Below are 15,926 nucleotides of genomic sequence, written 5' to 3'. Positions count from 1 at the left end.
GAGTTACGACCAGCTGATCTCCGCGCGTCAGACCCCCGCATGACTAACAAATTGTTTCGTCTTATCACACCGTTACATGTTAATTTTGTAGTGATTTATGGAAACGGTGACGTTGTAGGATGTATTTTTCCTAAATGTAATGCGATTTTAGTTTTCGGGATTCGGATCATAATTCATATATACAATGAAATGTTAGTACGAAATGGCGACAAAAGCGCCTCTCTCCTAAACTGTGACCAATAGTCGAACTAATAAAAAGATCTCACCTTAACTTGTTTGTAGGTCTATTAACTAAGTAAAATATTTGGTTATTGGAACGTCACTTATTAGTTATTGGAATCTATTAATTATACCTTCAATAGAATATCCAATAAAAGAACACGTTGTTTATAGTATGCCTATTCGACAAGAGGTGGCGCTACAACCCTCTGACAGTAAAAGTGTTATTCATTTTCGCAAAGATTTCTTTACGCTTACACCGCTGAACAGACTTCGACCACCAATTTGGTGTATGTTTAAAAGTTACCTTAATTCCAATACCTAATTTAATAATTAACATGTAATGGTAAGAAATTATTGAATGAATTGTATTAAAAATTATATTAACCTTTTTGCATCAGACTATTTACATGTAATTAAAAAACAATAAAATGTCATTTTTATTCTTTTTTTATGTAATATACAAATGTTGTATTGTGATTAAAGTTTTTTTTTCTAAATTGTAGTTTTTTCCTTTGATATAAAGAATTTTTAATCAAGATGGTTGCCGGGGAACACGGTCCCGAAACAAGCTATGAAGAGCGCGCACAGCGGCGGCTACAAGTCGTCTACTCTAAACAGACAAAAGAACGGCAGGTCTTTATGCAAGAGTTGAAGGAATTGCGCAAACGGAGGGACAAGAAAATTTTAAAGATCATTAGAGACATGATCGGTCCCAGGTGGTACCAAGCTTTAAGCGTACCCCAAAGAGAAGCTTTAGATTCTCTAGAATTTTCCATCTATCAAGATCTTCTTGAAGGAAAGCCAGTCCGCAGTGCCGACGTGATGAGACGTTTAGGTCTTTATCCGCGCCCAAATGAAGGCGACCTCATGAATTGTCTTTACCTTGGCCGTAAGGATCCAAAAGAAACGCTAGCTCAACTTTTTTACGTGACCTATGGACATCCCATTGATGGCAAGCAGCTATCATATGCCCTTAATGCAAGACTAATGCTTTCGGCCATACTTTACTTAGGGCTGAACAATCTCTTAGAGTTACTAAAGAAACGTTTTCAAGCGGACCCTGAAAAGAAGAAAAGTAAAGAAAAGCCTAAACCCAAATCAAAACCTGAACTAAAATCGCCATACTTGCAAGATATGATCGCAGTTCTTTACTCACCACCAAAAAGGAAACCTTTTAAGCCCAAACCCCTTCCAAATTTAGAAGATTTGAATGAGCCGTACGAGGAAGAACCTCCGATCTTGAGACCACCACCACCTGCTCCTCCACCACCGCCTCGAAAGAAGAGAATTCCACGTGCTTGTTGTGATAGAATGGCAGGAGTAATGAATATAGAACCACACTCATCTATAACCGCAGTCACAATGAAAACAGTAACACGAACGAGTCGACATCACAAAACAAGAGGGGGATCAAAGTTCAGTGTGACTGAAGTGAAAAAAACCTACGGTATTAGTATGAGTAGACCAAAACGTGGTCGTGGTAGAAAGAAAGTTAATTCACCTAGTACTGGTATATGGAATTCTCAATACATGATCACTGGGGTGCACCTAATAAATGGGAAGCCGGTGTTCGTGCTAGCAAACGTCACCATATTACCCGCTATGGGTGAACTTATACATGGTGGTTATCGTTATATTGGAGGGGAATGTATTAACATTAACAGCGGCATTAGAGGATGGCCACCTCCGCCTAAGTCTCAACCTTGCGAGTGTCTTCATAAATGGCAATCGGTAGCGCTTGATTATGTTAAACGTACTAAATGTCACTGCGGTCATCACTTCGACTACGGTAATGAAGGAGTATTCCCAGCAGAAGAATTACCATTTTTCCAAAAACCCACGCGTCACGCACCTTATAAATTTAACTACGAAACAATTTATGACTTGGACGAGAAACATCTTCATGTCGAGAAGGAATTTAAACGAATTTGGGAAACTGACAGCGCTTTGTGTGTTCCTGATCCTAACAGTATAGCAAAGAAAGAAAAAAAGAAGAAGAAAACCAAGAGATCTTCAGCCACGTGTTTAGGACAAAGTCCTAAACCTGAAGATTATTTACGGTGTGCCCTGCGACAAATGAGAAAAATCAATATAGCGGCTAGATTGCCTGATATACATCTCGTTCCAGAGTTAAAAGAATGGATGCGCTATAGAATCTTCGGTCCATACACAGCAGCAGACAAGAAGGAATACCTGCGTCAGAGTTCAATTTATTGGCAGATGTTTTTAACATTAGCAGCAAAGGGTTTCGGTCACGTTGACACACCTAGGGATCCACTATACGCAGGGCACACGACATGGGTACATAAACAGGCATTGAATGATAAGTTCCGTAAGTTTACTCATAGGTACAAGTTACAACTGTTCAGATCACTGGCTAATGTTAATAATATGCTTTGGCCAACGATGAACCAAGCACAGTTTCCTGACAAGAAATTTCGGGAAATATTCTTTTCGTATTTGTTCAGTCGGATAGAAGATTTGCAGTTAATGCACCCATACAGTTCTAGAGAGGCGATAGAACGTAAATATAACATAGCGAAAAAGCGATACATATGTTTGCCAGCCGGAATCGAACCAGAGGAGTAAAAATTTAGTGTATTACTCCTTTTTTACGCCTCCTTTTATAGTAACAAATGAAAATTATATGTAGATTTCAAATTGTGGAATAATTTTTTTTCTTTTAACTTTTTACAGTGTCTTTCGATACTTGATAAATTTAACTTAAAACAATAACCTACGTATGTTTGGTATATTAATTTATTAGTGGAGTGGCAAATTAAAAAATGTATTTAATTCATAATTTAATGTGATAAGTAAAGATATAATTATATACCTATATAGGTATATTTACAAAAAAATTATGGCTTAAAAATTAATTATGGAACAACCAAGTTGTTTCTATCGATTGCAAATCCAAACGGTTTTATATAATTTAATACATTTCCAAAATGTGAAATTTATTTGTCCTGTCTAATACACACATAATACTCATAGGTATTAAAAATATTTCTCTTCTATCCAATACCGACTACATTATTCATACTTATAATACAAGTCTTATAAAATCTATAACACATTAAATCTAGAGAATCGCAGTATACCCACTTCACTCTAGTTAGATTACGTATATACTGACGGGAGGGATAAAAGCTAAAGCATGCTACGGTGATAAAATCAGCGCCTGAACGCGTATTTTATTTGGGGTGATAGGATAGCTAATTAAAGTATTTCTGGGACTTAAAATTTATTTAGAAGTATTATTGCAAGATATTGCCACTTAATCATAGAACCTTCAAGTGCCACCATGGAAATATTAAGGAGAGATTAAACCTGTATTTAATAGGAAATCCCCCGTCAGTGCGTACATAGCCTTAGGGATTCATTGTCTTTGGTATCATTATAGAAATGTCACTTGAAACCAGAATTATACAGAATACTGATAAACGAAATTGATTTAAAGCATAACTCATTAAAACTAATGTAACAAAACAAAAATGGCAAAACAATTGTGATTAAAGATTTTTAAAAATAACAATATTCAATACAACATAATTAGAAATGCATTTAAATAAGTTTGTTCGTTTATTTGTGCATATTTTAGAATCTACCAATCGCTATGTAAAAGTGAAAGTCACATGAATCTTTGAAAATGCCCTTAAAAAACGAATTAGCGACCTCTTTTGCCATCTTTGGTAAACTATAGATTATTTTTTATTATAAAACCATTTTATTTATTTATTTTTATACTCGATGAAGCACTAATATTATAATGACTATAGATAATTAACAAATATATGTACTTATCGATAACGAAAGAGGTCAAAAGCTTTGAAGTATTTTAATAATATACATATACTAAAATGTACGAGAAAACATATAAATAAATTATATTCGAAATTAAATTTACAGATGAAAAATTTACGTTTGAAAATGCAAAATACGGTGTACTTTATAAGATTATATTTGAAGTTCTTGGTGTGAGTGCGGCGAGTGTGAGTTATTGTGTGTGTTGTGTGTGTTGTGTGTGGGTGTGTGTGGCGCCCTCTGTTGTAAATGTACTAACGCTGACAAAAGGCGTGTGTTGGCCTCGTCTAGTGCGGCTATTCGATGCTCCTGCGCCTCTATTACCCTCTGTTTGTGAGATAGTGCGGCCGCCATTTTGCGCTGTTCCCGCCTTAGTTCTTCTTCTACGCAGATTAATCTGTAATTGCAAACATTCGATTTTTATTTATTACATAATACGAATATGAGACAATAAATAACCAAATTAAATCTTGGTATTCAAAGTCATAATGCCCTAATATAGTTAAGGATATTCAAAGTGGCAGCACATATTTTTTTAATACTGCCATGAAGATTATGTAGAATTTAACTATACTACTACTACAAAAAAATTGTAAAAATTAGTACAAGCCTGCAACTATCAAAATGTTTTCTTTTTATAAAACATTGAGACAAACCAAGTTGTATTTTCCGAAAATTATGTTAGGGAAGTTACCTGGATATTATTGCCTTCATCTTTGCATCCGTGTGATCTTGTCCGGACTCTGTGGGACCTAATCGCCCTCGTAACAGCTCTACGGAACATTTCAATCTCTCGATTTCACGTTCATACTGAAAGAAAAAATATTTTTTTTACTTTTATATGTTAAAAAATTCCAATGAAATTACCAATGAAGCCTCTATTAGTTGACATTTTTACGTGGAATTTATTAGTATGCAGGCAGGTAATGAAGGGCAATACATCTGTTAGCTTATAGTGAGTATTTGAGGAGGGAGGTATGCTCACCTGTTCGATAGTTCTGTGATGTTTGCTGCGTCTCCGACCTGTTGTGCTATACAAGGTGTCATCCAACTCATCTGAACTATCTGTTAATTCCCTCGCTGACTCTAAGCTAAGCCGCCGTTGAAGCTTGTCCCTTACTGGCAGTTCCCTCTCACAACGCACCGGAACCCTCTCACTTGCCTCGCTGGAGTGCGACTCGCGGCTAAACACTCGAGACGGCGACTCCCGTCTCTCTCTTATCGCATAATATTCCTGCCTCTCCATATCTTCATTTAACCTACTACCTGACAACTTTGCCCCTGAATACGCTCTATCCAGGGGATAGTTCGTCTCTTGAACTGCATTGTCATTCACAAACTTTTCAGGCGAATTCTTCGCCTCCATGTTGTACAATGCTTTTTGGCTTCGCGATATTTGCAAACGATACATTTCTTTGTTAACCTCTTCGACGTTCGAATCTGAACGGCTCATGGGGTAGCCAGAGTCTGTGGAAATATGATGAGGCTTGCTTTCGTAGAGAGACTCGCCTCGCTGACCGAAGTGCTTCAGGTTCTGGTTTTGATTTGTTGAGTAAGAGAGCATAGGGTTTGTTCTGGGCATTCGCGTCTTACTTTTGCGTAGACTCGGCGAATTGCTGGACGATTCGTCGTCCCTTATCCTAGGCGAGTTGCTATGATTGCTCCTCTGATAGACGTCTTCAAAATTACAATTATCTCTGGCGAGTTTTCGGTGGGTATTGTTGCGATTCTGTTTGTCAAAGTTTCTACCATCGTCGTTGAAGTTGGTAGAACCCTCTTCAGAGTTAGTCTCCGCGTTGTCAGTGCTCAAGCCCTCCTCATCGATCGATGAACTGGATGAGCCACATGGACATCGCTTGGAGTTTCTGTTCTCACTTTTTTTGGCTTCCTGTGACTGTCGGTTGTCCTCCATATTGTAGACGGGGTTGGTGAACACTAATGGAGCTACTTTTGAACTTGAATTTTTATTATTTTGTACATTATCAGCCGTGGTGAAATTCTGTATCCCATATTTTTGAATATCATACTCAATTTTTTGCTGCACTGGGCTCTTCGGGTAGAACTTCTCGTTTTTACTATCGTAATACTGTTTGTCTCTCTGTTTTTGGTAGTTTAGCTGCGAGAACCGGCTCAAGGGCTGACCGCCGTTTTCATAAGGCTGGTGGTGATGTGTAGTGTTTTCGATGGGACTGGAGCTTTGGCTGTACGTTGCGATGCTTTGGTAACCGGAGCTGGCGACATTTGACAAACCGCTGATAGACACGTTTGAACCGTTATTTGTATAAGAATTTTTGCTTCCGTTCACAATATTATTATTAGACTTGGATTGTGCTATGTTCTTCTTGTTCATAACTTTCTCGTCGACGATATCCGAATCGTCCGCATACTTCAAGAGGTCTGATAGCTCGTCTAAAGTGGCGGTTTCTTTCATAATATTCTGCATCTCATTAGCGCAATAATTATGATTGATGCTGTCGCCACTCGGGGATCGTTCCGTACTATAATTGGAGTTATAATGCTGTTGGTTGAAATTGTTTGGCTTGTATCTATCCTGGTACCTTCTTTCTAAACTTTCGTTTAAGCCGTTACTGATGCCTTTGGGGAACTGGTCCGAGCCGAAGCCGATTTGTACCACTTTTAGGTTAACGCAATGTTCCTGGTTGTTGTATTGGGAGCTGTATCTATCAGGATTGACGTTTTGGTTAGGGCTTGAGCCGTAACCGTTTCGTGGTAGTGTGGCTGATCGTAGATTAAAACTGGGCGATTTTGTGACAGTCACAAAAGATCCTTTGTACTTTGATTCTTCCGCGTTCGATTTCGATGGACTTATATTGAACTGAACGCCATTTTTGTTCATAATAGGTGAACTGTGTGCAAAGTTATTGAGTGGACCATTTGATACAACGTTTTCGGTGCTCTGTTTCGTTGGGGTATTGCAAGTGGGATCGTTGAACCTGAAAATATAATGTTGATGAATTAGCAAAAGACGAAATTTCTAATAAAACTAAGAAGTTGACAGTAACTAAATGTAATACTTAGTAAAATAAATTATTTACAAAATATGAATATATTATCTCGATCACACCTCACCCAACGTACAAACTGGTCGATCGCGTGCAAATTTCGTTAAACTAGGTGAAGTAGATGGTCGAAAGTCGTTTGAATTCTCTTACAAAGGCTGCATAGTACTTTATTATTTACTAGTAATATTCTTACCTAAAAATATTATCAGCCACTTGGGTTGTTGGTCCAATGTCATTGTTCGCTAACTTCTTGCTGAGCTCATCCAATATGTCATTCAGTGGGTCAAGCTCCTGAAAAGGGCACATATTATATACACATGTCACTATATATAACAATAATTAAAATAGACAAAACAAAACGCAATATTCAAACCATTGAATGTCGATGAAGCCTTTGAAATGGCCTCTAAAATGGACTAGAATATGATTAATGCTTGGAAATATTACAGAAATAAAAAAATATACTAAGTTAAGATTCAAGAAAACCTAAGAAATAATTATGCATAGGTATTGTATTGGTACAGAATTGTGGTTAAACAACGATAACAAATAATCATAATGATTTTACCTAAAAATATTATTTAAGTATCAAGTTATAAATCTTAAATTTTAATTATAAGAATTGTTAAAACGCACTCATGATAGTTTCAACTTATATACATAAATTAAAAACTAAAACTGTTAAAAATCCAGCAGTTAAGCGCCGGGATTTAAAAAAAAATTAACATGTATGCATGACAGTTTGACCATATTAAAAAGGGTTTAACTGTCATAATTTGGTGACATATTTAATTTTTTATTGCAAATATATGAAATATTTAAAACTTTTGCGAAGTCAGGGGAAGATATGCAACACCAACGCAAGCTTCAGTAATGAAGAATTTTATAAAACTTGTTTAAAAAAGTTAGTAACAAATAGTTTTATTTAAACAAGTTTACAACAACGAATTTGAAAACCCAAACGTAGTTTTAGGCAGTTTACATACCTGTGTTCTCCCAGTTGGTAATTTAGGTAGGCTATCAACCAGCAACCCATGTAGTGTCGCCAACTGCTTCCCAAGGTCAACGTGGGGCGCCCATTCAGGATCAGCTTCTACTGATGCTATATTCTCACACCCAGACCCTTGTGATGTTGACGAGTTCCGTTTACTGTCTTGTTGTTGATGTTGTTGCTGCTGTTGTTGTTGTTGTTGTTGCTGCTGATTTTGTTGTTCTTGAGGTCGAGTCTGTGAAGAATATTGTATTTGCGTATAGTTAATCGATAAATAATACGAAGGCGGATTGTTGGTAAAATTATATTTACTGGGGTCAAAAAATATAACAAATGATCAATTACGCTAAACCGATCTATATAAATATGTATGTGAAGTATTCGATTACGTTTATTTTATAAAATGTACTAGATCTATTTGATAAATTTTGGTATCGATAGAGCAACCATAGAACATAATGTTAAATAAATAAACTTGCTGTAATATATAAATAAAATCTCACTAACTGTAAGTAATGTTTGAATTTGCGAACAAAAATAAAAATAGTATTTTTATATGTATTTTATTTTATGAAGACAAAGTACTGATTTTAACAATATAAAATACTTACAGATATAGCTCTCAAAAACGCCTTCATATTGGGCGCCTCCTGTTCTAAGAAGTCATTGAGAAACTCCATAAAAGCTTCCTTTCCCTGGAACCGAGTGAAATTCGCAAGGGTCTGCAGAGTTTTCGCGACCAACGTCAGGTTGCGCGCCGCACGCTCGTTCGGGTATTCTGAATTTAAAGATAAATATGTATTATTTTTCATAATATTATTTATTATTAAAGACCTTAGATTTTTCTATGTATATTTATTAGGAGTAGTAAGTACTTCGTCTTTATTTTTACTTTGATTATTTTATGCGATCGCAATTAATTATAATTTATAACTCACCATGAGTAATTCCAAAAAGACTGGGAGACAGTATGGCCGGGCACAAAAATCTTAAAAATATTGATGCACTGATGAGATTGTCTGATATATCTTCTCTGCCCATCGCAATTAGCCTGGAATTAAAAGAAATAGATTTTTAACAGAAAACAATTTTTGTTACCTTGGATTGGTCATTAGCAGTTCCGGTAATTAAAAGGCATCGAACAAAAATTAATAAAATTTTAAAATACCGAATTAATTGGTATTTGAACTAATAAACAAAACACTGTTTCTGCTTTATATTTTTTAAATTTGATTATAAAAGTTTTACCAATAACTCTTTCGCCGGGATTAAAACTTCGTTAGATTTTGTGTTTCTGCGTTTGCGTCATGTGCGTTAACCACTACGCAACTAACTCTTACCTCTCTCTAAATGTAGCGAAGCAGTCCCGCAATGGAGGCGGAAAGCGTGGCGCAGAGGCTGCGATAGCTCGCCAGGCCAACGTGACTGTGTCCCTTAGCGCCGCTTGCTGTCGTCTTAAGGCTGCGCTGCTGCCCGCCCTTTGAGGGTCTACTTCGCAGTCTACCGCACTCGGACCCGCTGCCGTGCATACTGCTTCGCCTAGTGTGTCCTGAAAGGTTAACGAAAGGTTATTCATTTATTATGATGTATATGTAAATTAATACGAGGGTTTAGATTTTGTAACAGAAAATAAACTGTAACTTTATTGTGATTTAATTAACAATTAAGTAAATTCTTAATAATTAAATTAAATAATAATTGCTTAATAAACATGTAAAAACCATTGTTTTTATAAATAGTAATTTCGTTTTTATATGTTAACTACTCAAAAGTAGAAAACAAATTAAATTAAATGATGAACTGATGAACGAAAGAGTTATAGCAACAAATTATAAAATAATATTAACAAGCAGTATGTATGGCGCGATCAACAAATAAATTAATTTTATACGGAGAATAAAGGTATAATAAATGGTATTTATGGTCAACTAAAACTTATGCGAGAGAAACATAGAGCAGTGTTGGCCTAGTGGCCGTGCGTCTCATCCTTGTGGTCGTAGGTTCGATTCCCGGCTATGCACCAATGAACTTCCTTTCTATGTGCGCATTTACCATTCGCTCGAACGGCGAAAGAAAACATCGCAAGGAAACCGACTGAAGGTTGAAGCGCCACTGATTTTTCTTTTAAACTTAAAAAATGTTTAGATATTTACATTTGCAATCATATCTTACTTTGATATCCATCTTAAATAATATAACTAAATATACTTTCGTTTGTATGTTTAATCTACGTTACTCACTTGTAAGTACTGATCTCCCACGAGCTTCAAGTAAGCTTCCATGCTCTTGGTGGCAAGGGAATTACCCCTGAATGTCAGAGAATGGTCTCCTGTCCTTCGAACATCTAACGCAACAACATCAGCTAAATATCTCGGCGCCAAACCAGCTCCCGCCATACAAAGTACAAGGGCACAACCGATGTCTTCCTTCGCTTTTACACCTGCAAGAGATTGACTGATTGAGTATTTTATAATAACATTTTCGCATATTTCGCTTCTATTATTGCTAAAACCTTGTTAAAGAATAATTATAAATTTTTCAACAATGTCATGAAGTTGGTAAAGCTTTACTTAGCTGATTGTCACTGATTATCATAGTGAGGCTCGATTGGGCGTTCAAACTCTAGCTGTTTGTCATGTTGCTTTCTAGTATTGTCTTTTGTTAACATAGCTTTTACACATTAAGAAAACACTTTTTAAACGGATTGAAGTTATGTATTATATGTAGCTTCAATCCGTTTAAAAAGTGTTTTCTTAATGTTGCTTTCAATTACGCAACAGGCACTTCCTCATACAATGAAGGAATGGTGACAATCGCATATGAATAAAAAATCTACACGCACTAAGGGACTTTTGAGAAAACGTTTTTAAATAGTCGCAGTATTTGCCTTAGGTGTAGAATATATTTTTTGTCATTATTGTGTTGAACCTTGATAACCAAATTATTTTGTCCCCGGCCCAACAATGAAATTCTAAGACAATAGCTAATGACAAGTTTTCCGGCTAGTTGACCATGTCATAATTCTATTGTCTTGTTTACGTAATCTGCCAAAGAATATTGTAACCCATAATAACCATTTCAAAAATTATTCTACCTGAACGTTAAAACGAATACATATGGTCATTCGGAACAGAATAATCAATATATTATTAAAATCTTTTATCCGTCATACATTTTGACCGAATTAAAACACTATGCTTATTACGATAAAACTATATTAATAAATAATTTAAGTTCAGTATTGAAAGATGACACTTATATAATTCATATTCATTAAAAATAATATAAAATTATCAAAATCAACTCACCAATAACAGGCTCGAGATACTCGCATAGCCGCCTATAATTCCTCTTAAGGTAATCCAAGAATCGTGCATAGCAGTCCAACGGCAGTACATCTACACACTGGTAACGGCATTTTATACGTAACGCGGGTATAGGCGCAGGTGACCGTCCGGGGGATTGAGGCTTATCGCCTTCACTCACTGGGTACCATCGCTCATTGAGGTAACGAGATGATACGTCGTCAACTGGTATTCGTACTGTGCCTGGATAATTAAGGTTTTATTCATTTGGATTTTGAAGTAAAGTTAGGTTGCTTGAAGTAAACTTCAATAAGTTATACTAAAGTCCTTTATTTTTTTATTACCAGTAGACAACACTCCAACTCTAACACTGTGAAGAATGGTATGGCAGTTCGTGCGACTAACTTACATATATTTATGTCTTAATAATGAGACCAAATGTCAGTTTAATTCACGATTATTTATATAAGTAAGTTAATACCTAAAAGTATTTGGTAAATTAAATATATACCCACCAACAAGTGCATGTTTGTCCCGTTTGCGTGCGCGCCGCTCGGGTTCACGGTATACGTTGACGTGTATCGCCCGTACGGCTGGTAGCGCGCTAAACTCGTACACTTCACCCCAAAAACACAGTTCTGATTTTAATTTTGAGGAAGACCTGAAATTAAGAAAGGTAATGTTAGAACTTAACTACCAAGACACCTCTGTCATCAACTTTATAAGATTATAACAGTCTTAGAAATGCTTTTGAATATTTTGAACCACTATGGAAGATATATGCCTCTTTCAAATTCTATCAGTAGGACCAAAATCAGTGTGTAATGTTGTAAATATATATATATATATCATTTTGATAAATACACAATCAAGATACCTGATAGTGTGATATGACCTTGTGAAAAGTATCAATAAACATTTGTAATATTTGTTAGACTACAATAAATTTTGATACAGTTACATCAACTTAAATAATAGATTAATTTGAACAATAAAATCTCATTTCATTTGTATATATACTTAAACATGTTATAAATGAATAAAATAAATATTTCCTTTTTAACCACTCTTTAAAATACAATTTTCGATTAAATTTTACAAACCTTGCGTATAAAGTATCATCCAGTAAAATTTCACAATAGTACCGCTTCTTAGGTGGGATGGCTTTGGCCTCTAACAGCCACAATTTCACTGTTCTTTCACACCGCCTCGTCCGGATCTCGTCTGGACGAGCTGCTTGTCGTAAACTGAAACATTTCCATTACGTTTAAAACTTACTAGTAAAATACTGAAGGAAGGCATTAGGTAATTATAAAAAAAATCACCTCATGCCTGAACCTTTTACGTAATTGAGTGTTTTTATATTAACATTAACATAATCGAATTAGCTATATGTTAACTCCGAGCTGACAATGTATTTCGTTTTAAGTTCTGCTACTTCTCTAAACATTTTAAAAGAAAAAAATACCTATATATCCATCTATCTCTTTCCTTTCGTGAGGCACAAGCGAAGTATCGTGGCGCGCGATTCTCCGCACTCAACGCGAAACAATGTGGTCGTCCCAATACCGATGAGTGTAGTGCCCGAATTTCAACCTGTAATATTTAAATTATTGTTAACAATGCAAGAAATTACAAATATGCATATTCATTATAATAGAAATATGTTTTGTTATAAAAACTGGCTAGAGGTAAAAGCCTTAGTTTAATCTTAGCTGTATTGTGGTGCGGTTTAACGGTTTCTAGTTAAACGTTATGTATTAATAGAAGTAAGTATACTAAACGAACAAAAGATTTAAACCTGTAAATTCAACCAATCTCAGTAGGAAGAAGAGCTTGCAGAGTAAGCTAATAATTACAATACAAACATTTATAATGCCAAGTATTATAACAATTTTCCTTGTTATTTGAAAAGTTAAACTTAATATGTTAGCTGCTGGGTATACCAGCAGACAGATAGACAATATATTTTGCAAAAACATATTAAAAAAAAACATAAAATTTACCTGATTTGGAGGTCCCAAATCCATCGTAGAAACTGCGGGGGAATGTGCTGATAACAAACTCTCATGCGATCTGAAACCGCAAAATGTTCTTTTATATTTTAATGTTGTTTAATTCCTAATTAACTGCATTTCCTGTGATGTTAGTACTTGAATTTGTTTCAAAATCCCCCTACACTACTTGTATAAAGATTATCTTGAGTCACATTACATCATTGTTACTTTCGTCCCCAGATATTACAGAATATTTCCATAATATATAATCCTACTTAATACGTGTGGTGAAAAAAACTTCGCTCATTTATTTTAGTACTTAGGATATTTATTGTAAGAGACTTTGTTTGACCATGCATTCAACAACGTTTTACCGAAAATAGTTCTGACTCGATTTACAACAGCGCGATATAATTTATATTTCACAGAAAATTATGAAGGAGTACAAAATTGGTGTTGTTCAACTGTTTGATGGTTTTGTTGTAACGAAAAAACTAAGTACATATATATATGTATATATATAATAGTAACATACATATACGGCTCTCCCACCTATCAAAATCCAATGACAAATGACAGCTTATCTTAGCTTCTTATTTAGCCCTGTTTCTATATCTTACCTTATGGCATTTAGGTACGTAGCACTCTATCAGTACAAACTATTGGACAGTCAGTAGGTTTAGTGTAATAGTAGGTAATAAAAGTCTTAATGAATAGCGTAACGAGGCGTGGCAACACACCTTAATGAAGTTACGACACCTAATAATATGGTGCTGTCACGACACACTCTAATTACTATTGTATTGTTCATGTAAATACTACATTAATTCCATGAATGTTGGATTAGTTTTAAAAGTAGACTTTCATATCCCGATTTTTTTAAATCACAAATGTTTCAACTTAAATAATTATATATCAGTGTTAAACTAAGTTTGTACGAGGTTTCATGCATCAAGTTATTTGAGGACTTCCTACAAAAATCATATCAAGGCATAAAGTATATTATAAAACTTTTACCACGACGTATCTATCATGCTATTGTTTTGTTAGGTAGGTACCCACTTGTGCAATTATAAGAAAGCTTTCGTCAAATTCCAACTTAATATGTGTTAAAAATAATTGTATTTCTTGTTTGACACAATTTAATAAAACCGCCGTTTTATTGAATTTAAAACACTTGAATTTTCACAAGGAAGAAATTTTTGTAGAATATTTTCGGATTTTCATTGGGAATTTGATTCATAGTCAATTTTATAAAAGACTTTAATGAAATAGCAAACTCTAAATGTTATTTCTATAATTAATAGGTGATTGATTAATCATGAATCACTTGTCTTCAAGTATATTTAGTTTTTGGTAAATTATTAATCTTAAGATCTTTTAAGTTTAAAAACTAAGTTTAGAATAAATCTATAATTATTTCAGCAACACATTAGAGTTTTATTCATCATATATTATAGTAGTAATAATATACTACAAGGCACGTATTTAAAGAATGTCAGACAAAATCAATACAACATCCTGCAAGAGACATCCTCAGAGAAGCCATCAGTAGAGAGAGCCTTTAAGATATTTTCTAGACGAACTAAAACGGTTTTACATTAACTCAACACAGAGGTATCCAAAGGGGAAACAATGTTAGATAATTATATTCGCATGCATACATTTGTGATTTGAATAAAATTGCTCACTAAACACTGAGAATTACCATGAATCGAAGCAGTCGCAATTATATTTTAAACAAACAATTATGTAATCAGTTACATATAAATAAATTGTTATTATTTTAAATGAACAGCAAAATAATTTTTAGCTTATGTGAAAATCAACCTTATATACCTATAGAAAACATAAAAATTAAATTTGACTTAAACTAAAATATCTTATCAGAAATTTGAAATTAGTTATTACACAATTTATTATCACTTATCATGTTTTTTAAACCTAATTAATGAAATAAGTACCAAATAAACATAGGTGTGATTATAGGTTGAAGAGGGTAAAAAGAGTTTTGTAATGACTCTATTTAACACAATCAATACAGTTCTGAAACAAACACTCTTGACATTTGACACAAGAACTGCTGAAGAGTGGAGCTGTGGAGATGTGTAAGTAGGCGTAGAGAACATTCATTATTGTTATTTCATATGTGGGATTTTCACTTCTTAACTAACTTGAAATGATTACCTAACTCTTAACTATACGCTTTTAACCACGATTTTTTTTTTATTTTATTTAATTCTTAATACGTCATATTTGAATGTATGTAAATATTTGTTTACCTTGATGTCCGTAAGGCATGTGTAGCTGGGTGAGTCGGCACTGCCGACACCCTGTCCTTTGGCGGCTCTAACTTAATTGCTGATTTGGTTCGCTTGAGGGGGTTACTTCGAAAAGATCGCTTTGAGAAGAAGAACGAAGCTAGCCGCGATGGACTGTGCTGCGTTTGTCCACCGGGGATCGGCGTACTCGGAGCTGATCCACGTCGACATGCTTTTTCATACGATGTATCTGTGAACAAAGAAGTAAAATATTAATTTAAGGGAACCTTATGTCTTTGTTTTGTCACGTGGTTTAAAGT

The 15,926-nt window shown here is 34.8% G+C and overlaps 2 protein-coding genes and 1 long non-coding RNA gene across 16 annotated transcripts in view; 2 read left to right on the top strand and 1 right to left on the bottom strand.

The window, feature by feature from the left end:
* The first annotated feature begins 661 nt into the window (after window positions 1-661).
* LOC123707123 lies at window positions 662-2,886 on the top strand. Its single transcript, XM_045656932.1, has one exon. The coding sequence runs from the start codon at window positions 760-762 to the stop codon at window positions 2,809-2,811; it is 2,052 nt and encodes a 683-aa protein (XP_045512888.1). The 5' UTR covers window positions 662-759; the 3' UTR covers window positions 2,812-2,886.
* Window positions 2,887-3,019: 133 nt separating this feature from the next.
* Window positions 3,020-15,926, bottom strand: part of LOC123707121 (ras GTPase-activating protein raskol) — a 113,170-nt gene continuing 100,263 nt past the window's right edge. For all 14 annotated transcript variants that reach the window (XM_045656922.1, XM_045656919.1, XM_045656918.1 and 11 more), the window contains 15 exons: window positions 15,628-15,856; window positions 13,355-13,424; window positions 12,817-12,944; window positions 12,452-12,595; window positions 11,864-12,009; window positions 11,352-11,591; window positions 10,284-10,483; window positions 9,384-9,592; window positions 8,982-9,094; window positions 8,655-8,821; window positions 8,039-8,278; window positions 7,246-7,343; window positions 5,015-6,983; window positions 4,724-4,839; window positions 3,020-4,426 (listed from right to left, as the gene is read on the bottom strand). In XM_045656922.1, the coding sequence (XP_045512878.1) occupies window positions 4,183-4,426; window positions 4,724-4,839; window positions 5,015-6,983; window positions 7,246-7,343; window positions 8,039-8,278; window positions 8,655-8,821; window positions 8,982-9,094; window positions 9,384-9,592; window positions 10,284-10,483; window positions 11,352-11,591; window positions 11,864-12,009; window positions 12,452-12,595; window positions 12,817-12,944; window positions 13,355-13,424; window positions 15,628-15,856 (4,313 nt within the window). In that variant the 3' untranslated portion in view covers window positions 3,020-4,182. The remainder of the gene's footprint in view (window positions 4,427-4,723; window positions 4,840-5,014; window positions 6,984-7,245; window positions 7,344-8,038; window positions 8,279-8,654; window positions 8,822-8,981; window positions 9,095-9,383; window positions 9,593-10,283; window positions 10,484-11,351; window positions 11,592-11,863; window positions 12,010-12,451; window positions 12,596-12,816; window positions 12,945-13,354; window positions 13,425-15,627; window positions 15,857-15,926) is intronic.
* On the top strand, window positions 7,827-9,530 carry LOC123707122. Its single transcript, XR_006753459.1, has 3 exons — window positions 7,827-7,956; window positions 8,657-8,816; window positions 9,400-9,530. It is a non-coding gene; the product is annotated as an uncharacterized LOC123707122 (long non-coding RNA).

The sequence above is a fragment of the Pieris brassicae genome, chromosome 3 (assembly GCF_905147105.1).
Source record: "Pieris brassicae chromosome 3, ilPieBrab1.1, whole genome shotgun sequence".
Classification (NCBI taxonomy): Eukaryota; Metazoa; Arthropoda; class Insecta; order Lepidoptera; family Pieridae; genus Pieris; species Pieris brassicae.
This window is presented reverse-complemented; position numbering and strand designations above follow the sequence as displayed.